The 25,641-nt window shown below is 42.2% G+C and overlaps 1 protein-coding gene across 1 annotated transcript in view; it reads right to left on the bottom strand.

Annotated features, from left to right (window-relative positions):
* Window positions 1-336: 336 nt before the first annotated feature.
* The window catches only part of LOC115141388 (2-oxoisovalerate dehydrogenase subunit beta, mitochondrial-like), an 84,714-nt gene continuing 59,409 nt past the window's right edge, over window positions 337-25,641 (bottom strand). Inside the window, exons 9-11 of the mRNA XM_029680188.2 lie at window positions 23,216-23,302; window positions 8,906-9,067; window positions 337-827 (exon numbers count right to left, since the gene is read on the bottom strand). Of these exons, the coding sequence (XP_029536048.1) occupies window positions 8,927-9,067; window positions 23,216-23,302 (228 nt within the window). The 3' untranslated portion in view covers window positions 337-827; window positions 8,906-8,926. The remainder of the gene's footprint in view (window positions 828-8,905; window positions 9,068-23,215; window positions 23,303-25,641) is intronic.

The following is a 25,641-nucleotide window of genomic DNA, read 5'->3' as shown; positions in this document are numbered from 1 at the left end:
ACAATAAAGTGTACTCCCCGCCACTGTTTCGCCAAAAAGCTAACCACTCAATTTCATAGATAGAGCTATGGATGCAAGGACTGACCATCCATGATATAAAAATGATAGTAATCATATTTTGAGGCTATACAGGGTTTGTATACATTGACTGTGTTTGCAAACATTGGAGTAATACGAGCTTATATTGTGGGTTTTGATGGGTTACGACAGTTGAACTCATGAGACATTTCTAAGTTATATTCTTCAAGAATCAATGGGTACCTATTATTAATTTCTAAGTAAAAAAAATGGATGTAGTTACTTCAGATTGTCCCTTTAAAGAACTGTTAAACATAATGAGGCTGATGTACCACTAGGGTCAATTACTTTATTTTCATTAAAAAAACAGGTCCATTATTTTTAGTACAGTCAACGTGACGTGAAACAAAACTAAAATTAGAAAAGGCATAGAGTCATTCGAAGAGTGGGGAAGACTGAGGCAGAGACACATTCAACAATCGTAACAGTCAGAGTTCCTATAGAATAACCCTTACTGGTACTCACATTAGTGTTTGTGAAACTGTCTGTGTGGATCCGATTTACCATGGAAGTTAGAAAGCTTACAGTAGTAAGAGAGACGACCAAGAGGACACCTATTCCCCATTTACAGAAAAGGTTCACTAAACCAGAAGTAACAGTCTCTGTGCTTGCACATGGAGGGCCAAAAGAACAGTCTGGATTATGCTTCCTGATTGGATGGCCGACAAAGTGTATTTTTCTGGATAATGTCCATTGGTGAGAACAATGGCGAGAGGAAGCTCTGAGTCCAGTTCCCCCGAGACGTGGCTCTGGGAAAAATAAGGAGAAGAGAAAGGTTCAGAACGTCAGTCCAGATATCATATTTGAAATTGCAGAGGGAGAGCGAGAGAAAGGCGGGGGTTGACTCATGTGGAATTCAATTTACCATGCCTTTGGTGACTTCTTCCCAGGCTTGTTTTTACAACATGGTGCTCAAAACGACACAGGCAATTAAAAAAGGGATTAAAAACACAGCCGATCGAGGCGAATGACGACAGTGCTCTCCAATTCACAGTGAATTACTCATCAACGCTGCCACAAATAAAAGATAATCATTTGCACAAACTATAAAAAAACAGCATGGAGCTACACAAGTTCAATTGGAGACATGAAGCATAATCATTAAATCTAGACGTCTTGTCAGTCAGCCATACAAGCAGCACAGAGATCAGGTTCAGTGCGTTCAGTGGGTTGTAATGTTTGATTTTTCAGATAGAAATATATCATTCAGAACTGGTCCTCAGTCATGTCAGCTCTACAAAATACAGTGGGAAGAAAATGTATGTGAGAACCCTTTGGAATTACCTGGACTTTTGCATAAATTGGTAATACAATTTGATCTGATCTTCATCTAGGTCATAACAATAGACAAACTATTGCTTAACTACTGCTTAAACTAATAACAAACAACTATACATTTTCATGTATTTATTGAACACATCGTGTAAACAGTGCAAGGTGGAAAAAGTATGCAAACCCTTGGATTTAATAACAGGTTGACCCTTCTTTGGCAGCAATAACCTCAACCAAATGTTTTCAGTAGTTGCGGATCAGACCTGCACAATGGTTAGGAGGAATTTGCAAAACTGAAACAGTTTTGCAATATTCTTGTGTCTATATATATTCTGTGTCTTGCAGAGGTCGACCGATTAATAAGAATGTGTTCTTAACTGACTTTCCTAGTTAAATAAAAGGTCTAAAAAATATATATATTTTTTAAATCAGCAAATCGGTGCCCAAAAATACCGATTTCCGATTGTTATGAAAAACTTGAAATCTGTATTTTTGGGCGCCAATTTGCTGATTAAATTTGTATTTTTTTTTTTAGACCTTTATTTAACTAGGAAAGTCCGTTAAGAACACATTCTTAGTTTCAATGACGGCCTAGGAACGGTGGGTTAACTGCTTTGTTCAGGGGCAGCACGACAGATTTTCACCTTGTCAGCTCGGGGGATCCAATCTTGCAAACTTACAGTTAACTAGACCAACGCAATAAAGACCTGCCTCTCTCTCTCGTTGCACTCCACAAGGAGACTGCCTGTTACGCGAATGCAGTAAGCCAAGGTAAGTTGCTAGCTAGCATTAAACTTATCTAATAAAAAACAATCAATCATAATCACTAGTTAACTACACATGGTTGATGATATTACCTAGCATGTCCTGCGTTGCATATAATCTGACTGAGCATACAAGTATCTGACTGAGCGGTGGTAGGCAGAAGAAGGCGAGTAAACATTCATTCAAACAGCACTTTCGTGCATTGAGCTGTTTATGACTACAAGCCTATCAACTCCCGAGAGGCGGCTCGTGTAACCGAAGTGAAATGGCTAGCTAGTTAGCGCACGCTAATTGTCGTTGTGTTGCCGATTCCAGCCCAGGGAGGAGCGAGGAGAGGGACGGAAGCAATACTTTTACACTGGCAATACTAAAGTCCCTATAGGAACATTCAATAGTCAAAGGTTAATGAAATACAAATGGTAGAGGGAAATAGTCCTATAATTCCTGTAATAACTACAACCTAAAACTTCTTACCTGGGAATATTGAAGACTCATGTTAAAAGGAACCACCAGCTTTCATATGTTCTCATGTTCTGAGCAAGGAACTGAAACGTTAGCTTTCTTACATAGCACATATTGCACTTTTATTTTCTTCTCCAACACTTTGTTTTTGCATTATTTAAACGAAATTGAACATGTTTCATTTACTTGAGGCTAAATTGATTGTATTGATGTATTATATTAAGTTAAAATAAGTGTTCATTCAGTATTGTTATAATTGTCATTATTAAGTCTCCAACTTCCGGCGCCGACAGAGATGGCCGCCTCGCTTCGCGTTCCTAGGAAACTACTTTTTTTATGTGTTATTTCTTACATTGGTACCCCAGGTCATCTTAGGTTTCATTACATACAGTCGAGAAGAACTACTGAATATAAGGGCAGCGTCAACTCACCATCAGTACGACCAAGAATATGACTTTCGCGAAGCGGATCCTGTGTTCTGCCTTTCACCCAGGACAATGGAATGGATCCCAGCCTGCGACCCAAAAAAACGACTTCGTAAAAGAGGGAAACGAAGCGGTCTTCTGGTCAGGCTCCGGAGACGGGCACATCACGCACCACTCCCTAGCATACTTCTCGCCGATGTCCAGTCTCTTGACAACAAGGTTGATGAAATCCGAGCAAGGGTACCATTCCAGAGGGACATCAGGGACTGTAACGTTCTTTGCTTCACGGAAACATGGCTCACTGGAGAGACGCTATCGGAGTCGGTGCAGCCAGCTGGTTTCACCACGCATCGTGCCGACAGAAACAAACATCTTTCTGGTAAGAAGAGAGGCGGGGGCGTTTGCTTTATGGTTAACGAGACGTGGTGTGGTCACAACAACATACAGGAACTCAAGTCCTTCTGTTCACCTGATTTAGAATTCCTCACAATCAAATGTCGACCGCATTATCTACCAAGGGAATTGTCTTCGATTATAATCACAGTCGTATATATTCCCCCCCAAGCAGACACATCGATGGCTCTGAACTAACTTTATTTGACTCTTTGCAAACTGGAATCCACATATCCTGGCTGCATTCATTGTAGCTGGGGATTTTAACAAGGCTAATCTGAAAACAAGACTCCCTAAATTGTATCAGCATATCGATTGCGCAACCAGGGCTGGCAAAACCTTGGATCATTGCTATTATAACTTCCGCAACGCATATAAGGCCCTCCCCCGCTCTCCTTTCGGGAACAGCTGACCACGACTCCATTCTGTTGCTCCCTGCCTACAGACAGAAGCTAAAACAAGAAGCTCCTGCGCTGAACAGACCTCCCGCGCTGAGGTCTGTTCAACGCTGGTCCGACGTGGACTGGGATATGTTTCGTATTGCGTCAAACAACAACATTGACGAATACGCTGATTCGGTGAGCGAGTTCATTAGAACGTGCGTTGAAGATGTCGTTCCCATAGCCACGATTAAAACAGTCCCAAACCAGAAACCGTGGATTGATGGCAGAATTCGCATGAAACTGAAAGCGCGAACCACTGCTTTTAATCAGGGCAAGGTGACCGGAAACATGACCGAATACAAACAGTGTAGCTATTCCCTCCGTAAGGCAATCAAACAAGTTAAGCGTCAGTATAGAGACAAAGTAGAATCGCAATTCAACGGCTCAGACACAAGAGGTATGTGGCAGGGTCTACAGTCAATCACGGATTACAAAAAGAAAACCAGCCCAGTCACGGACCAGGATGTCTTGCTCCCAGGCAGACTTAATAACTTTTTTGCCCGCTTTGAGGACAATACAGTGCCACTGACACGGCCCGCAACCAAAACATGCGGACTCTCCTTAACTGCAGCAGAGGTGAGTAAAACGTGTTAACCCTCGCAAGGCTGCAGGCCCAGACGGCATCCCCAGCCGCGCCCTCAGAGCATGCGCAGACCAGCTGGCTGGTGTGTTTACGGACATATTCAATCAATCCCTATCCCAGTCTGCTGTTCCCACATGCTTCAAGAGGGCCACCATTGTTCCTGTTCCCAAGAAAGCTAAGGTAACTGAGCTAAACGACTACCGCCCCGTAGCACTCACTTCCGTCATCATGAAGTGCTTTGAGAGACTAGTCAAGGACCATATCACCTCCACCCTACCTGACACCCTAGACCCACTCCAATTTGCTTACCGCCCAAATAGGTCCACAGACGATGCAATCTCAACCACACTGCACACTGCCCTAACCATCTGGACAAGAGGAATACCTATGTGAGAATGTTGTTCATCGACTACAGCTCAGCATTTAACACCATAGTACCCTCCAAACTTGTCATCAAGCTCGAGACCCTGGGTCTCGACCCCGCCCTGTGCAACTAGGTACTGGACTTCCTGACGGGCCGCCCCCAGGTGGTGAGGGTAGGTAACAACATCTCCACCCCGCTGATCCTCAACACTGGGGCCCCACAAGGGTGCGTTCTGAGCCCTCTCCTGTCCTCCCTGTTCACCCACGAATGCGTGGCCACGCACGCCTCCAACTCAATCATCAGGTTTGCGGACGACATAACAGTGGTAGGCTTGATTACAAACAACGACGAAACGGCCTACAGGGAGGAGGTGAGGGCCCTCGGAGTGTGGTGTCAGGAAAATAACCTCACACTCAACGTCAACAAAACTAAGGAGATGATTGTGGACTTCAGGAAACAGCAGAGGGAACACCCCCCTATCCACATCGATGGAACAGTAGTGGAGAGGGTAGTAAGTTTTAAGTTCCTCGGCGTACACATCACAGACAAACTGAATTGGTCCACCCACACAGACAGCATCGTGAAGAAGGCGCAGCAGCGCCTCTTCAACCTCAGGAGGCTGAAGAAATTCGGCTTGTCACCAAAAGCACTCACAAACTTCTACAGATGCACAATCGAGAGCATCCTGTCGGGCTGTATCACCGCCTGGTACGGCAACTGCTCCGCCCACAACCGTAAGGCTCTCCAGAGGGTAGTGAGGTCTGCACAACGCATCACCGGGGGCAAACTACCTGCCCTCCAGGACACCTACACCACCCGATGTCACAGGAAGGCCATGAAGATCATCAAGGACAACAACCACCCGAGCCACTGCCTGTTCACCCCGCTATCATCCAGAAGGCGAGGTCAGTACAGGTGCATCAAAGCTGGGACCGAGAGACTGAAAAACAGCTTCTATCTCAAGGCCATCAGACTGTTAAACAGCCACCACTAACATTGAGTGGCTGCTGCCAACACACTGACTCAACTCCAGCCACTTTAATAATGGGAATTGATGGGAATTTATGTAAAATATATCACTAGCCACTTTAAACAATGCTACTTAATATAATGTTTACATACCCTACATTATTCATCTCATATGTATACGTATATACTGTACTCTATATCATCTACTGCATCTTTATGTAATACATGTATCACTAGCCACTTTAAACTATGCCACTTTGTTTACATACTCATCTCATATGTATATACTGTACTCGATACCATCTACTGCATCTTGCCTATGCCGCTCTGTACCATCACTCATTCATATATCTTTATGTACATATTCTTTATCTCCTTACACTTGTGTGTATAAGGTACCGTAATTGCTGGACTATTAAGCGCACCTGAATATAAACCGCACCCACTGAATTATTAAAAAATATGTATTTTGTACATAAATACGCCGCACATGTCTATAAGCCGCAGGTGCCTACCGGTACATTGAAACAAATGAACTTTACACAGCCTTTAAACGAAACACGGCTTGTAACAAAAATAAATAGGCTTTAACGAAACACGGCTTGTAACAAAAATTAAAACAGTAGCCTACCAAGCCCCCTCCTGTGCACTGAAACCACTGAAGTCATCTCCTTCGGTGTCGGAGTTGAATAGCCTCAGAATTGCTTCATCCGATGTTGGGTCGTTTTCATTGTCGCTCTCGTCACTTTCATCCAGAGGCAAATACCCCGCTGAGCTCATGCTGCCCCTTCAACACGCAGCAGTCCAGCCTTTCGAAACCAGTTGATGATAGTGGATTTTTTGACAATGCTCCACGCTCTCAGGACCCACTGGCAGACTTGACCATAAGTTGCTCTTCGCATGCGGCCCGTTTTAGTGAAGGATTTCTCCCCACTTGTCATCCAAGCCTCCCACTGAACACGGAGCGCCACCTTAAATGCACGTTTTACACTGATGTCGAGTGGCTGCAAATACTTTGGGCCATCTGCTTTTCTTCCCTCTGAAAGGTTTGTTGTCTTTTTGCACTGAGTCAGTTCCTCACGCTGCTGTTTACAAAGTCTTATAATCGACTCATTAAGGCCAAGCTCCCATGCAGCAGCTCTATTTGTTTTTCCAACAGCCAGATCGATCGCCTTCAACTTGAAAGCTGCATCATATGCATTTCTCCGTGTCTTTGCCATGATGAGGGTGACAAAATTACTACCGTAATCAGAATGATGGGAAGTTTGAGCGCGCTCGATTTACGTCACATTCTGTAACGGTGCTCAGTGTTTTGGCGGTCACATTCTGTAACGGTGCTCAGTGTTTTGGCGGCGGCATGAATCTTGCGAAAGCGGGAAAAATCCATAAATTAGCCGCGTCATTGTATAAACCGCGAGGTTCAAAGTGTGGCTTATAGTCCAGCAATTACGGTAGTAGTCTTGGAATTGTTAGTTAGATTACTCGTTGGTTATTACTGCATTGTCGGAACTAGAAGCACAAGCATTTCGCTACACTCGCATTAACATCTGCATGTGACAAATAAAATTTGATTTGATTTATTACAAATACATTTTTTTAATTGGCCGATTATTCGGTATCGGCTTTTTTGGTCCTCCAATAATCGGTATCGGCGTTAAATCATAATCGGTCGACCTCTAGTGTCTTGTGTGAACTGCTCTCGAGGTCATGGTACTGCATCTCAAATCGGGTTGAGGTCAGGAATCTGACTGGGCCAATCCAGAAGGTGCATTTTCTTCTGTTGAAGCCATTCTGTTGTTGATTTACTTCTGTGTTTTGGGTCGTTGTCCTGTTGCATCACCCAACTTCTGTTGAGCTTCAATAGATAGCCTTACATTCTCCTGCAAAATGGCTTGATAAAATTGGGAATTCATTTTTTGGTTGATGATCCCAAGCTGTCCAGGCCCTGAGGCAGCCACGCAGCCCCAAACCATGATGATCCCTCCACCATACTTTACAGTTGGGATGAGGTTTTGATGTTAGTGTGCTGTGCCTTTTTTTCTCCAAACATAGTGTTGTGTGTTCTTTCCAAACAACTTAACTGTAGTTCCATCTGTCCACATAATATTTTGCCAGTAGCGCTGGGGAACATCCTGGTGCACTTTTGCAAACTTCAGATGTGCAGCAATGTTTTTTTTGGACAGCAATGGCTTCTTCTGTGGTGTCCTCCCAGGAACACCATTCTTGTTTAATGTTTTACATATTGTAGACTTGTCAACAGACGTTAACATGTTCCAGAGATTTCTGTAAGTCTTTAGCTGACACTCTAGGATTCTTCTTAACCCCATTGAGTATTCTGCACGGTGCTCTTGCAGTCATCTTTGGAGGGCGGCCACTCCTAGGGAGAGTAGCAACAGTGCTGAACTTTCTCCATTTATAGACAATTTGTCTTACCGTGGACTGATGAACATCAAGGCTTTTAGAGATACTTTTGTAACCCTTTCCAGCTTCACGCAAGTCAACAATAATTAATCTTAGGTCTTCTGAGATCTCTTTTGTTCAAGGCATGGTTCATATCAGGCAATGCTTCTTGTGAATAGCAAACTCACATTTTGTGAGTGTTTTATAGGGCAAGGCAGCTGTAACCAACATCTCCAATCTCGTCTCATTGATTGGACTCCAAGTTAGCGGACTCCTGACTCCAATTAGCTTTTGGAGAAGTTATTAGTCTTGGGGTTCACATACTTTTCCCAACCTACACTGTGAATGTTTAAATAATATATTCAATATAGACAAGAAAAATACAATAATTTATGTTTTATTAGTTTAATAAGCACACTTTGTCTATTGTTGTGATTTAGATGAAAATCAGATCAAAATTGATGACCAATTTATGCATTTATCCAGGTAATTCCAAAGGGTTCACATACTTTTTCCTGCCACTGTACATTTCTATTGTCAACGTTCCAGAACATTGCGACTCCTGAACGCATACCTGATATAAGACTCCTGATATAATCTATATTGTTCTTTATGAATCATTGTTAAAAAGTGGTTGGAGGTGATTTTTGATTGGACAAAAAAAAAGAATAATGGGGGGTTCAAAAAGGTGCACAGTTAAAAACTACAAACCCCAGAGAACAGACACATCTATTTCCAATGTGGTACTCACCTGGGGATCAGTCGTTTGAGATCAGTAGCTGATCAACTTCTTGATGGCGTCAAAGCACTTCCACTTGTCTGGGATGTAGAAGGGTTCGAAGATGTGGGGGAAGGGAGTGTCGTAGCCGCAGACTCTAGCGATGGGCGCCTCTAGGTTGAGGAAGCATTCCTCCTGTGGACACACAACAGGTACGTGGTCAGTCTCATCACATCCCTCTGGACATGGATGACAGGCTCTGCTGGTGTTTGGGTATTCGCAACAATTCGTGTTCATTAGGGCATTCGTTGGAAAAAATTTGCAAGAGGAAATCTGAAAGTATTTGTAGTCAGACATGTTCAAATAGCACCTCCCCGTTTTACTAGGTTTCCATCCTTCTTGTGCATAAACATGACCCAGTTAATGCAACTGTTTATCGGACTTTGCATTACACACATAGGGCCAGCAATTTTCTTGACCACATTCCCTAAGTTCTAGACCTCAGCTGAATCTGGTAATGAACGGTGTGGCTGTTGAACAAGTTGAGAAGACCAAATTACTTGGCGTTACCTTAGATTGTAAACCGGCATGGTCAAAACATATAGTTTCAATGGTTGTAAAGATGGGGAGAGGTCTGTCCGTAATAAAGAGATGCTCTGCTTTTTTGACACCACACTCCACAATGCAATTCGTACAGGCTCTAGTTTTGTCTAATCTTGGTTATTGTTCAGTCGTGTGGTCCAGTCGTGTGGTCCAGTCGACTGGTTCAGTCCAGTAAATACTATGCATGCCAGTCTCTCTTGGCTAAGAGTAGAGAAGAGACTGACTGCATCACTTGTTTTTTTATAAGCAACATTAATGTGCTAAAAATTCCAAATTGTTCGCATAGTCAACTTACACACAGCACTGACACACACACTTACCCAACCAGACATGCCACCTGGGATCTTTTCACAGTCCCCAAATCCAGAACAAATTCAATAAAGTGTACAGTATTATATAGAGCCATTATTACATGGAACTCAGTTTCATTTCACATTGTTCAAATAAACAGCAAACCTGGTTTCAAAAAACAGATGAAGCTACACCTCACGGCAAAACGCCTCTCCGCTATTTGACCTAGAGAGTTTGTGTGTATGGTATTGATATGTAGGCTACGTGTGCCTTAAACATTTTTGATGTAGTTCTGTCCATGATCTGTTCTTGTCTATTAATGTTCAGTATTATGTCATGTTTCATGTTTTGTGTGGTCCCCAGGAAGAGTAGCTGCTGCTTTTTCAACAGCTAAATGGGTATCCTAATGCAATACCAAATACCAGAATAAACTCCAGGCCCCTGTTCTGTGCTAGACACTGAGCCAGTGGAATGGAATCAGCTTCACTGTCATGGCTGTAGCCACAGTAACACTAGAAGTGCTTCACTGAAACATTGCCAACAGGTTCAGTGAATTCACTACCACTACCCTTAAAAGTTGGGAGACAAATGGCATATTTAAAATCACAGCTCAGAGCTGGCCAAGCACAGCTTGTGTTTTGGCAGCACTGGAAAACAAGCCATCACTTGTCTCTATTGGCTTTTGACCTCCTCCCACAGCATCTGAATGCGATGAAGGGGCCAATAGCTTCCACAGGAGAGAAAAGCCATCGCTGAGCCAAATTAACCATAAGGTCTTAGCAACTAGCATTCACACACACAGACAGACAGGCTAGCCCTACTCTGTAGACATTGTGTTGTATTTGCATGTTTCTGCAGTAATGTTTTTCATCTCCTCAAAAACATCTGGCAGTGTTCAGAAGAACGTCAGGCTCCATGAGAAAGCCTTTGTGCGTCTCCTTATTTCACGGACTGTAAAAACACAATAGAGAGCCTGCAGATGCGTGTCGGCTCCACGTCCCCAGTACCATGCCAGGCCCGCGGAGTCTAATTCACAGCTATAGCTTCAGCATTGCCAGCAGCGGCATGTCTCGGGATCCTTTAATATGTTAAAAGGGAATTAGCAGACAGACAAAATGGTCCTCTGGGCCATAAGGGTTTACTGTACCACGAGACAGGAATACATATGCAGTATACACTATTACCACTGTGGTTACAACAGAGGTCATAAATCGGTGTTAAAAGCAATTCATTTTTTTCTCTCCAGGTGTTAGGTTCTAAATGACCCTATTACCTCACGGACGATTAGGAAAGCTTAAACCAAGTTAATCCACCCATTGGGTCAATACAGCTGCACAGACAAAGACACGTTTCCACCAGTGGTAGTATATATATATATACACCCCAATTTGGGTGGAGTATCCTCCGCCTCTTTAAATATTACATCTTTATTGCTAGGCAAGAAGTTAAATGATTACGGGCCACAAACGGTTCCTTCCCCCTTAAGGTGACCTGACCTCGACCCGCTTCCTCACTAATTCACAGCTCTCCACCCTTATCAGTGCCTGCCAACATCTGATCGTTTTCACTGCACTCAGCACATTCCAAATGTAATTGCCTCCACCATATACATTCCTCCTACAGATAACCATTAACTTCTGGTGTAGACCCTCGAGACCATAGCGCTCAATATTTCAATAGTATACCTGATAATTAACACTTTTCCAAGTTTAGCAGTCAGAACCCAGAATCCATCACAAGTTTACAGTGTGCTCATGTGTATGGCTCATGGCCCACTGCAGTGTATCAAAGGGGGGTGGGGGTGTCATTACTCAGCCCACAACAGGCATCCCCACTCTGCCGCGCTAATTCGTGTTGATTAGCTTTAATGGATGCCTGCAGTTAGTGCCAGCCAGCATCCCCTCCCATCCCTCCCTCCCCATCCAATCCTACCCCTCCTTGGCCATGTGGGCCAAACGGTTTCCGTGGATGAGTCCTTCTGTCCTCTCAAACAGTCTTGGGCAGAGCTGGGAAACTGGGCATGATGCATTGTATGTATAAGACCATAAGTTCACATTCTATAGTCAAATACATCGATTCACCTATTGCACCTAGTTGAGGCAAGAACATTAATCAATTTAGCCTCTGTAAGGTTAAAATCTTATAAGTCCAAAATTAGTTTTCACAGTCTTGAAGAACTTTAATAGCTCTTCGACACTTGGAAGGTGAAGATTGTCTTGATGCAGAACTCTCAGAAAGGACGCTCACAATGTCTGGCAATGGCATGTATGCCACTAAGGAAAATAAAAACATTTGAGCTGCTAATTATAATCTTTGACCAGTTTTCCTTGCCATGTTGCTCAGTGGAAAGCTATTCCTGGTCATGGGGGCTAGGAGTGTAACAGTGTAAAAAGTCCAGACACGTGTGTGACAGCTGGAGGGGGCCTGCAGTGGACTTCAGTGACAGATTGACAGCACACTTAATCATGAAGATGAAGCTTAAAACTTAAGATGAGTCTGGTCAGGCCTGCATTTTTGTAGAGTTACATCAGAAGTGTGATAAATCCTGTCAGACTTTTTTTTTTAAAGAATGAAAACATGTAGCATAGGCCATGTAGCCTAGTCCATCTCTCCTAATTTACTGTCATGATTGAGGACCATCCATGTCTCTAGAGTGCAGAGCATTAAGGGAAAACGTCTCATGAGACAGTCTATGATCCACAGGCAGACAAAGACAGTACTAAAGGCTTTTTCCTGTCAGATTCCAAACTGTAATCTCCTCTAAATACACTTACTTACTGGAAGCAGGAGGAAGGAACAGCCTGGTTGCTTGTCACCACAGCTAAATGGTGATGTGCCACAGAACTCCGATTTCACTCAAATCGCTGTTTATCTTTGGAGAAAACACATCATTATATGCAATCTGACTTAAATGTCTGCATATAAATATGACAAAATGGCGGTCTCTCTCTCTCTCTCTCTCTCTCAATATTGAAAAATATAAAAATACCAACTGGGGGGGGGTTTAGATTTGCAGTTGTGCGTTTTGCCTCCTGTCACACGGAAAAAGTGTGTCAGCGACAGCCACAGATTGGGGAATTCAGTCACTCCCGGGTTATACCAATATTACCAAATGGGACTGCCAACAACGACAAATCACACACTGCCCCCTTGGCACACACTAGCTGAATCCGTATTGTGACTAGGAATCAATGTAGAAAATACATTGGATTTGAAATAAGTAATCAACCAGTTATATGTTTTGATCTAATTTGAACCAGCATTGTAAACATTGAAATTAGGGTAAAATGTTCACTTAAATATATTGACTTAACCTCTAACAGGTTGTCACAATCTAATTTCAACATAATCATCAGAACCATTTCATGTTGAAATTGCATTGAAAATGTCAGAGAAACAAAAATATATTTTTCATCCTACATTCACTTGGGTGGTTGAAATTTTGTTGAATTTTATGTCATTTTTAGGACTGACCCCATTTAGTCAACTATTCGATACTTTTTTATATTTAGTCCCAAATATATTGCCTTTGTAAAGTACTCAGACCCCTTGATTTTTTCCACATTTTGTTAAGTTACAGCCTTATTCTAAAATGGCTAAAATAAATAAAAATGTATCAGCAATCTAAAACAATACTCCATATTGACAAAAGTGAAAAACAGGTTTTTAGAAACGTTTGCTTATTTATAAAAAATAAAACAGAAATACCTTATTTACATAAGCATTGAGACTCGACATTGAGCTCAGGTGCATCCTGTTTCCATTGATCATCCTTGAGATTGGACATGATTTGGAAAAGCACACACCTGTCTATATAAAAAGGTCCCATAGTTGACAGCGCATGTCTAGGCAAAAACCAAGCCATGTGGTCGAAGGAATTGTCCGTAGAGCTCAGAGACAGGATTGTGTCGGGGCACAGATCTGGGGTAGAGTACAAAAACATTTCTACAGCATTAAAGGTCCACAAGAACAGAGTGGCCTCCATCATCAAGTTTGGAACCACCAAGACTCTTCGTAGAGCCTTCTCGGGGGAGAAGGGGTTTGGTCATGGAGGTGACCAAGAACCTGATGGTCACTCTGACAGAGCTCTTAGAGTTCCTCTGTGGAGATGGGAGAACCTTCCAGAAAGACAATCATCTCTGCTGCACTCCACCAAGCAGGCCTTTACGGTAGACTGTCCAGACTGAAGCAACTCCTCAGTAAAAGGCCAATGACAGCCCACTTGTAGTTCACCAAAAGACTCTCAGACCATGAGAAACAAGATTCTCTGGTCTGATGAAAGCAAGATTGAACTCTTTGGCCTGAATGCCAAGCATCACGTCCGGAGGAAACCTGGCACCATCCTTACGGTGAAGGATGGTGGTGGCAGCATCATGCTGTGGGGATGTTTTTCAGTGGCAGGGCTGGGAGACTAGTCAGGATCCAGGCAAAGATGAACAGAGCAAAGGACAGAGAGATCCCTGACGAAAACCTGCTCCAGAGTGCTTAGGACCTACATTTACATTTACATTTAAGTCATTTAGCAGACGCTCTTATCCAGAGCGACTTACAAATTGGTGCATTCACCTTATGACATCCAGTGGAACAGCCACTTTACAATAGTGCATCTAAATCTTTTAAGGGGGGGGGGGGGGGGGGGGGTGAGAAGGATTACTTTATCCTATCCTAGGTATTCCTTAAAGAGGTGGGACTAGGGTGAAGGTTCACCTTCCAACAGGACAACGACCCTATGCATACAGCCAAGACAATGCAGGAGTGGCTTCGGGACAAGTCTTTGAATATCTTTGAGTGGCCCAGCCAGAGCCCGGACTTGAACCCAAACAAACATTTCTGGACAGACCTGAAAATAGCTGTGCAGCAAAGCTCCCCATCCAAAGTAACAGAGCTTGAGAGGAGAGGAATGGAAGAAACTCCAAATACAGTGCCAAGCTTGTAGCGTTATACTGGCTGTAATTGCTGCCAAAGGCGCTTCAACAAAGTACTGAGTAAAGGGTCTGAATACTTATGTAAAAGGTGACATTTCAGTTTACATTTTTTATACATTTGCAAAAATAAACTTTTTGATTGTCATTATGGGGTATTGTGTGTAGATTGATGAGGAAAAAATATTTAATCAATTTTTGAATAAGGCTGTTAGGTAACAAAATGTGGAAAAAGTTAAGGGGTTTGAATACTTTCCGAAATGCACTGTATATATATATATATATACACATTTTTTTTTTTAAATGTCAGTCTAGAGAAAGGAAATGCACCTGATTACGTATAGAAGTAGGCCTAGGATTCCTGGCCTGCGAGCAAATGTAGGCCTATAAATGTGCCCAGATCTGGGGATCTGATTCTATTTCTGACTGTCTTAACTCACCACCACTGTGGAGCCTCTCAAAAGTATTTTTTTCTTCACCTCTAACACCACGTAAACAAAGTCTGTTTTTAGATCCATTGAGAATGACAATAGTTCCTCAACACAGCCTATTTGAAAAATCTTTCCAGCTCGCTCTCCTTCCATAACCACTCAGCATGAAAGGGGAAGAAAATGTCATGCTCCATAAAATAGGCCTACCTGATTACTTCTTAACCCTTGCGCAAATAGCCTACAGCTGTGTGTCAGGAGATCACTGGTGTGGGAAACTGAGGGCTAAATAACTAAATATTTTATTTAATGTTGTAAGTTTGCTAGCACTAGCGTCAGGCTGGACCAAGTTGATAGTTGATACTAATGTTTCAGGTTCCTTGCAAACAGGCCATGTGTAGCCAATATGACTTATAGGATATTTATTTTTATCAGGATATTAGCTACCTGCAGGCTGCTATTTTTACATATTGGCAATGGCAATAGAAAGTTACTATTAGATTGGCATCTTTTTCATTTAGATTAACGACAAGACATTGAGATATAAAGACTAAATGTATAATAAACTGTTCCACGAAAATGTGCATGTAAAAATCATAACTGGCACGCAGATCCGTAGAAATGGTACGATAACTTGGCACTCCAATTTGAAAAGCTTGCAGACCGCTGGTGTAGGCCTTTACCAGCAACTTCAGGAGCTTAACAGAAACAGTAGCAGCTGGAGGAGGTGGTTAGGAACAGGTTATTTTCTTCTAGTTAGGATATATTGAGGTCTGGCTCCCTCTTTGGTAATTTGTGTCTCCATTTTTAATTACAATGCTTAAAGCATCAGACAAGCTCAGTAGCCTACATATAGTTTATTAAAACATATAGAAATATTCACATTTAAAACTTTTGACTAATCGATTGGATTGGACTCTCGGTCGACTAAGATTTTTTTTTTAAAGTCAGGGACAGCCCTAGACATTTTATTTTAACTTGTTTCAATGTTGATAGTAAAATGGTATGGTTGAATCAACATCGTTTTAGTGTCATGCCTCATGAACCTAAATATAGAGGTATATTGAAATAAAATGTGAATCCAAAATCCAACGATTCCTGCCTGAACATTGACTCCTACTGGTATACAAGAGGCAATGCACTTCAGAGAGAACAAGTCTACCGTCCAGATGATTACCTCCTATGTACCCTGCTTAGATTTGGAAACAAGCTGTGTTCAATTCAGCGGACCTACCCTGTCAACACATTTAGACATTGATAAGCTTCCATACTAATTTGAGTAGACTACCAAAAATACACTGAATAGTTGAAAATAACTAACTTTTCTTAGTAAGGTTGAGTTTATGTAGGCTACATTGACATCGGATTTGCTCAATAAAGGACACCATCATTTCAACATTTAGCTAGGTATACGCTCATTCTTCCATCTTAGGAAATGTTGAAATAGCTACCATTAGCCCTATAAATAGGATGCCAAATTCACTACCAAACCATGAAAAACAGCCCCAGACCATTATTCCACCTCCACTAAACTTTACAGTTGGCACTATACATTGGGGCAGGTAGTGTTCGCCTGGCATCCGCCAAGCCCAGATTTGTCCGCCAGATGGTAAAGTGATTCATTGCTCCAGAAAACACATTTCAGTGCTCCAGAGTCCAATGGCCACGAGCTTTACGCCACTCCAGACAACGCTTGCCATTGCGCATGATCTTAGGCTTGTGTTTGGCTGCTGGGCCATGGAAACTCATTTCATGAAGCTCCCAACGAAGTTATTGTGCTGGCGTTGCTTCCAGAGGCAGTTTGGAACTCGGTAGTGAGTGTTGCAACCGAGGACAAAGGTCTGAATACTTATGTAAATAAGATATTTCAGTTAAGTATTTTTTTTATACACGTGTGTACTTTCCTCTGCCTAGTCTCTCAGCACCGATTAATCTGTACCTTTATCAGACTTACATAGGCTCTCCAATGACTGATTATCAACAAACATAGGCCATTTAAACACCGCTCCGAGGTTGACAGCAGTCCATCAATAGTTTTTATCAGAGTTCTTATTTTACTGGGTTTACAAATAATACATGGTGTGGTCATAAAAAAAAAAAAGACATCTTGGAAAATCCATTTGGATCTTTAAAGTATTTGTTTACTTCCATGGTTCCCATATGAACAATGGTTTCAGAGGGTTCAAAGACAGCCGCAGATAGTGGGTTCATAAAGACTGGAAGCTTTTAGAGACTGATTAGAGGAGTTAATTAAAGACTTCCTGTGTACTAGTACTGACATATAATACTTACTAAGCAACTTCCTGGAAGGAAAAATGAGTCACACATTCTCTGATCATCCTATTGAAGGTCAAATTTAGGGAAATTCCTTGCAATTTAGATTAAAATCTACCTCTACAGGTAAAGGATGGACCACTATGGATGAATTAACACCCAAACTGGCCAAAGAGTGGTTCATGCTAGGCTGTGGCCATTCAACCCATCAATTGTCAATAAAGAGAACATGGAGCTTGGAGCGATACCTCATGTCCATACTCTACCACAGCCTGCAGGCTATTCAATTTCACTTTCCTCAGTGTGTGTGTAGCCTAACAGCCCTCTTCCATAAACACATCCCTTTGAAGGAGATTGGTGTATCCTGTGAGGGAGAGAGATGGGGCATCCAGCCATGGTTTTACAGTGGAAGGCGCAGGAAAACAGCGCCTGAGGAAAAAACCCGGCTTTCTTTAAAACAGCCTGACAGCCAAACAAGGGCTCTGCTTCTGATTCGGAAGGCATTTATGGCAGAAAAACACAGGCCTTCATCTTTGACCAACCCCAACTGGGCCGGAATGGAAGACGGCCATCCTTGATGTGAGGCCCGGACCAGTAATCCGGGCCTGACCACAGCTCAGCGATAAGCGTTGGGTTGGAGTTTGATGCTGGACTCCGCACCATTCCCATTACACACAAATAAAAGGAAGGAACTCTGCAGAGCAACCAGAGTGAATGATTCCAACGTGTCTAAAAGCTGTGGTAGGGCTACAGCAAAGGTTACGGGACCAAAGGCTGTGTATAATTAAGCATTAAGGCCCGAGGGCGTGTGGTATATGGCCGAAATACCACGACTAATGGCTGGTCTTAGGCACGACAAAACTATTGCTATTATAGACGGGTTACCAACTTAATTAGAGCAGTAAAAACACGTTTTGTCATACCCGTGGAATACGGTCTGATATACCACAGCCAATCAGCATTCAGGACTCAAACCACCCAGTTTATAATCTGGGATTGGTGTTTGCAGTGACTGGGGAGATGCAGCATGAACTATTCTGCTTCATCCCTAAGTGTACTTCCATGTATAGCGTGAAACAGACTTAAAGCCACAGGGTGGCTTGTAAACACAGCCTCTACTGTACAATCCAATCTCAGGGGTCTAGCCTATAAATACTATACAGTACCAGTCTTTTACACATCTACTCATTCAGGGATTTTCTTTATTTTTACTACTTTCTACATTGTAGAATAATAGTGAAGACATCAAAACTATGAAATAACACATATGGAATCATGTAGTAACCAAAAAAAAAAAGTTAAATCAAAATATATTTGATATTCTTCAAAGTAGCCACTCTTTGCCTTGACAGCTTTCCACACTCTTGGCATTCTCTCAAGCAGCTTCATGAGGTAGTCACCTGTAATGCATTTTCCCTTCTTAATGCGTTTGAGCCCATCAGTTGTGTTGTGACAAGGAATAGCTCAAATCAGAAAAGAGAAACGACAGTCCATCATTACTTTAAACATGAAGGTCAGTCAATGCAGAACATTCAAGAAAGTTTCTTCAAGTGCAGTCAAAAAACCAACAAGAGCTATGATGAAACTGGCTCTCATGAGGACCGCCACAGGAAAGGAAGACCCAGAGTTACCTCTGCTGCAGAGGATAAGTTCATTAGAGTTACCAGCCTCAGATTGCAGCCCAAATAAATGTTTTAGAGTTCAAGTAACAGACATCTCAACATCAACTGTTCAGAGGAGACTACGCAAATCAGCTCTTCGTGGTAGCATTGCCAAATCAGTCAAATCAGCCAACAAGTGCTCAGCAGATGTGGGAACTCCTTCCAAGACTTTTGGAAAACATTCCAGGTGAAGCTGGTTGAGAGAATGCAAAGAGTGCACAAAGCTGTCATCAAGGCAAAGGGTGGCAACATTGAAAAATCTAAAAAAATATATTGAATTGCTTTACACTTTTTGGGGTACTACATGATTCCATGTGTTTTATTTCATAGTTTTGATGTCTTCAGTATTATTCTCCAATGTAGAAAATAATAAAAATAAAGAAAAATCATTGAATGAGTGGAAGTGTCCAAGCTTTTGACTGGTACTGTATGTAGCACAGCAAGGTCCATGTGTTAATTGTCACAAAGCTGAACGCACAGTAGTATGGGAGAGGCTGCTCAACTTTACCATGGCACTCTTTGTATCCCTGAGGTCCATTGTAAGTCAGCAGAGAAGCTCTGATATGAGTAGAGGTCAGCCAATGACAACACCTTTTGTGAGGTGCAGCTAATACACCGAATGGAAACTTTCATCCATCAACTCTGCAGTTCCAAATTTTAAAGAAAGTAAAACTAATCCATAATTGGACCGTGCTTACACTGCCCTGAGGCAGTTGGCTTTGACCCGATTATCCTTTAGTTTCACCCTCCTGTCCAGACATAATACATTGACAAAAGCATTATATATAGCCACTCCTGGAGTCACTTTAAAACATGGAAAGGGGTGGAAAGAGTTTTGCACATGCCTCAAAGCCAGATAACAAAACTGCTGACCATTGGGATAAGCCTACTGACGGCCTGATTTCAATTATTTATTCAACAACAATCCAAATTAAACAACAAGCTCCAGGGTGGGTAAATCAAGGCATTCTCTCAGCCCTGTCACTTCTAAGAAAATCTATTTGCACATTGTTCAAAGTATATTTCACATAGAGAATAGAATAAAAGTTGAGTCCAGGACTCTGACAGCTGAGCATGCACTTTGTCAATTGTAACAGTAACCCATACAAGACTATAAGCCATTTGTATCACAAGCCTTCATTCCCACCATGTGCCCCTGAATAGGATATTCCAGGTCGAGTCTTGCTTTTGACTGGTGGTGAGGTGTGGTGCAGATCTCCCTCTCTGCTCTAAGCTCTGGTGCTGCAGGTCTTCCTCTCTGCTCTTGACTCTTGTTAAGTAGTGGTTTAGGTCTCCCTTTCTGGTCGTTCCCTTGAGAGCACTTGATATGTTGTTGTTATGGTAGTTCCCAGAGGTTTGACCCAGGTCCGATAGCTCAACACCTTTCTGCTAAAAGCCCTATTTTTAGAGCCTTTTCCGTTTCATTGCGTTATCAGTGCAGAACCCACACCACATCCTCGTTAATAGCGGGTGAGTCAACACAGTCCGGCGAGTTGCAGTACTGACCATCACCCTTGGGCCATCTGGACAGGGGGCAAGTGGGCCCTCCAGAGCCAGTGCTGTCACGTTGCCAAGGGACCTTGGCCACGAGAGTGTGTGTGCCCGACAACGTGGCACATGGCCGCAACACCTGGATACACTTAGACATTAGACATGAGGTGCAAGTGCGTGTGATCATTTATTCTGTCAGTAGTGGTTGAGGATTAATTTGGCGCGAGATGAAAGCAGTCTCAACAATACCTCATCATACACAAAGCTCATAAAGCTAATGGCTATACACAATAAAAACAAGGTATTAAACGCTTTAAACAGTTATATTCACCATATGCTATCTCACATTCAACAATGGTTACTTCGGGACACAAAACATGTGAAAACATGGGTATGACTCAGACCATTAATCCTACCAATAAGCAGGTCTGGGGAAAACAACATGAGTGACAGCCAGGGAGATGAGAAGGACCAATTCCAGGGCCCTCATCTCAGCGCTAGACCAGCGCTGATGCAGACACACAGGGCATCATCCACTTGAGGTAATGCCTACACTGAATAGCATGCCATTATCCAGATACCTTTGAGTGTGGTCTAGGAAGAAAAAACAAAGCGATGGAGTTGAAACTGTGGCTTATGCCCCCTCACATTCTCCCTGAACGGAACACAGCACATACTTTGATCATGCCCTCACCAGGCCAGAGCAGTCTTCACTAGACGGAGGGGGGGGAGGGAGGTATGGAGGGAAACATGGAGTGGGGGAGAGGGGATACATCTCCAGTCCAGTCAGTAAAGTACAGTCCAAGGTTTGAGTATTAGTTTCAACTGTCTTGATCTAATATATATATATATGACTCATTTCAACTGACAAAGTCTACCAAGTTTGAGTATGACATATCTGACACACAGTTGAGGTCAGAAGTTTACATACACCGTAACCAAATACATTTAGTCTTAGGTCAGTTAGGATCAACACTTTATTTTAAGAATGTGAAATGTCTATTTCTATGTGAAATGTCTGTTTATTTATTTCATGACATTCCCAGTGGGTCAGAAGTTTACATGAACTCAATTAGTATTTGGTAGCATTGCCTTTAAATAGTTTAACTTGGGTCAAACGTTTTGGGTAGCCTTCCACAAAAAGTTGGGTGAATTTTGGCCCATTCCTCCATACAGAGCTAGTGTACCTGAATCAGGTTTGTAGGCCTCCTTGCTCACACACGCTTTTTCAGTTTTGCCCACAAATGTTCGATAGGATTGAGGTCAGGGCTTTGTGTTGGCCACTCCAATGCCTTGACTTTGTTGTCCTTAAGCCATTTTGCCACAACTTTGGAAGTATGCTTGGGATCATTGTCTATTTGGAAGACCCATTTGCGACCAAGATTTAACTTCCTGACTGATGTCTTGAGATATCCACTGATGTCTTCAATATATCCACATAATTTTCCTACCTCATGATGCCATTTATTTTGTGAAGTGCACCAGTCCCTCCTGCAGCAAAACACCCCCACAACATGATGCTGACACCCCCGTGCTTCACGGTTGGGATGGAGTTCTTCGGCTTGCAAGCCTCCCCCTTCTTTCTCCAATCATAACAATGGTCATTATGGACAAACAGTTTCCCCAAAAAGTACAATCTTGGTCCCCATGTGCAGTTGCAAACCGTAGTCTGGCTTTTTTATGACGGTTTAGGAGCAGTGGCTTCTTCCTTGCTGAGCGTCCTTTCAGGTTATGTCGATATAGGACTTGTTTTACTGCGGATATAGATACTTTTTGTTTCCTCCAGCATCTTCACAAGGTCTTTTGCTGTTGTTCTGGGATTGATTTGCAATTTTTACACCAAAGTACGATCATCTCTAGGAGACAGAACGCGTCTCCTTCCTGAGCGGTATGATGGCTGCGTGGTCCCATGGTGTTTATACTTGTTCAACTGTACAAACAATAGTACGCGTGGTACCTTCAGTTGTTTTGAAATTGCGCCCAAAGATGAATCAGACATGTGGAGGTCTACAATTTTATTTTCAGAGGTCTTGGCTGATTTCTTTTGATTTTCCCATGATGTCAAGCAAAGAGGCACTGAGTTTGAAGGTAGGCCTTGAAATACATCCACAGGTACACCTCCAGTTGACTCAAATGATGTCAATTAGCATATCAGAAGCTTCTAAAGCCATGACATTTTCTGGAATTTTCCAAGCTGTTTAAAGGCAGTCAATTTAGTGTATGTAAACTTCTGACCCACTGGAATTGTGATACAGTGAATTATAAGTTGAAATAATCTCTAAACAATTGTTGGAAAAATTACTTGTGTCATACACAAAGTAGATGTCCTAACCAACTTGCCAAAACTATAGTTTGCTAACAAGAAATTTGTGGAGTGGTTGAAAAACGAGTTTTAATGACCCTACCCTAAGTGTAGGTAAACTTCCAACTTCGACTGTATCAGTCAGTGCCTCTTAAGATCAGATTTATTGCCTGACCGAGGACACCCACTGACAAATATTTGAATTTCATTTCACATTTCAAACAGAGAAAGTACAACCCATACCCCAATCCACACAGATATAGATACCCTACTGTCTATCTGCAACCCATCCCACATCTCACCTCTGAAGGCCCCCAGGGATTCCAATAGAACCCTCTGCATGCATGACCACACACACAAAACAAACTTACTTGCACTGTGGAGCTGATCTCGGCAGCAAAGCCTCCGGTGATTGGAGCCTCGTGACTGATAAGCAACCGTCCGGTCTTGGCCACCGACTGAAAAACACAACACACACAGTCTGATCCATACAGTGTGACATCACCCATAGACAAAATCTATGGTTACTGTACACATACTGTCTCTCCCCAGCCTGCCTGTGGTGTCTAAGGCAAGCATGTGGCAGGCAACGAGACAAGCATTGTATTATGGTATCATGACAAATGTACAATGAGGTAGAAGGTGAACATGATTTGAGTATGCAAACACAGTTTGTAGCATGTTCTAACACAGGGGTTCACAACCTTTAACCCAGAGGGACCCCTATTTCACATTTGATACATTTTAGTACAGTTAGTGCAGTCAGCCCATGAGTAACAATTCATCACACAATAGCTCCCCGGAGATAATAAATACTCAAACACACACACACACACCCCATTCTAACAATTTGTTTAGCATATGTGTGAGCACAAACGAGTGCAGTATTTTCTATAAGCGCTGGCTTTTGCTTAAAATAGCCTCAGACTCATAGTTAGCTGGATACCTTTTCCACTTAATTTACTAGGCTTTTTCTAATTTAAAAGTTTCAATTCGATAGCCAGAAAGGTCTATATAGCCTTCTCCCAATAGAATGAACGACATGCATCTTCTAGTGATAGGACAGGCACCTGTCAGTCATGACAGGGACACTGCTGGTTTGTCAGTGTGCTGTCTGTCCCCCTCTCAGTATCCGTGTTATTTTTGTGCGTTCTGGTTGGCTGCAGTTGAATTTCTTTCACGGAGGAGGGAGATCCCATGGGACGTCCCATGTAATGTAAGTGGTAATGATGAGTTGAAATCCACAAAATTATTGTTCTGTGGCCCATTCATTTATTTTCTTTCGGACTGAAAACTATGTAACCATTTTAAAGTCACCATTGGCCTCATGGTGAAATCCCTGAGCGGTTTCCTTCCTCTCCGGCAACTGAGTTAGGAAGGATGACTATCTTTGTTGTGACTTAATGTATTGTTATACCATCCAAATTGTAATGAATAACTTCAATGTCTGCTTTTATTATTCTTACCCATCTACCAATAGGTGCCTTTCTTTGCAAGGCATTGGAAAACCTCGCTGGTATTTGTGGTTGAATCTGTGTTTGAAATTCAATGCTCGACTGAGGGACCTTACAGGTAATTGATTAGTGTTTAACATGATTTTTGAATGACTATTATTGCACACAGTCAATTTATTATGTGACTTTTGAAGCACATTTTTACTACTGAACGTATTTAGCCTTGCCATAGCTGACATTTCAGCTTCCACTTTTTATTCATTTGTAAACATTTCAAAAAGCATAATTCCACTTTGACATTATGGGCTATTGTGTGTAGGCCAGTGACACAAAACCTCAATTTAAGCCATTTTAAATGGAGGCTGTAACACAACAAAATGTGAAAAAAGTCGAGGGGTGTGAATACTTTCTAAAGGCACTATATATGGTATTATTTAATATATTGATGTAGGCCTAAAGATTTGATTAAAGTGTAGAAACTGGAGTAGTCAACTGTTGCATTCGGTCTAGCAAAGCCCATTTTTAGCACCTGCTTCATTCATACCTGTAGGTCTATTCCAGTGGAGGCTGATGTGAGGAGCTATAAAAGGATGGGCTCATTGTAATGGCTGGAATGGAATTAATGGAACTGAGTCAAACGTGATTTCCAAATGTTTGATGTGTTGGATAGATTTCCATTGACTCCATTCCAGCCATGACAATGAGTCAGTCCTCCTATAGCTCCTCCCACCAGCCTCTGGTCTATTCATGGTTGCCTGACTTTGTATAAAACTGGGAGTGCACAACCTGGCAGGGAGTTTGGTGGTCCTTCCCGACTTTTTTTTATTTTATAGCATTTTCTTGCAATTCTATATTATTTCTCAACATAGAACCATATTTGCTAGACGGAAAGAAAACCTTTCTCAGTTTTTTTGCCACAATAAACTAAATTAAAAGAGTAGACTAGATTGAGTATTTTCCACAGTAAATTACATTTGTACGACTAGTTTTTCTAACTAGATCACTCATCTACCGCCTTTCCTAAAAGTCCCACCCACACAGTGATTGATTGACAGGTCTGGAACCCTACCAACTGACTCACAAACATCCTTCCCTGACAATCCCACCCACAGTGATCGATTGACAGGCCAAACTGCTAAAGGGATAGTTCACCCAAATTACAAAAAGATACATTGGTTTCCTTACACTGAGTGTCCACAGCAGTAGAGCCAATACTATACATATTTGAAGAACAAACATCATTGTGGCAATTCATATATTGCAGGACAACTGTAAATATGACTAATCTTAAGAGAAGACGGGATTAATGTTAAAAAAAGGTTCTTATTTAGAAAATAGTCATG

The sequence above is a fragment of the Oncorhynchus nerka genome, linkage group LG14 (assembly GCF_034236695.1).
Source record: "Oncorhynchus nerka isolate Pitt River linkage group LG14, Oner_Uvic_2.0, whole genome shotgun sequence".
Classification (NCBI taxonomy): domain Eukaryota; kingdom Metazoa; phylum Chordata; class Actinopteri; order Salmoniformes; family Salmonidae; genus Oncorhynchus; species Oncorhynchus nerka.
This window is presented reverse-complemented; position numbering and strand designations above follow the sequence as displayed.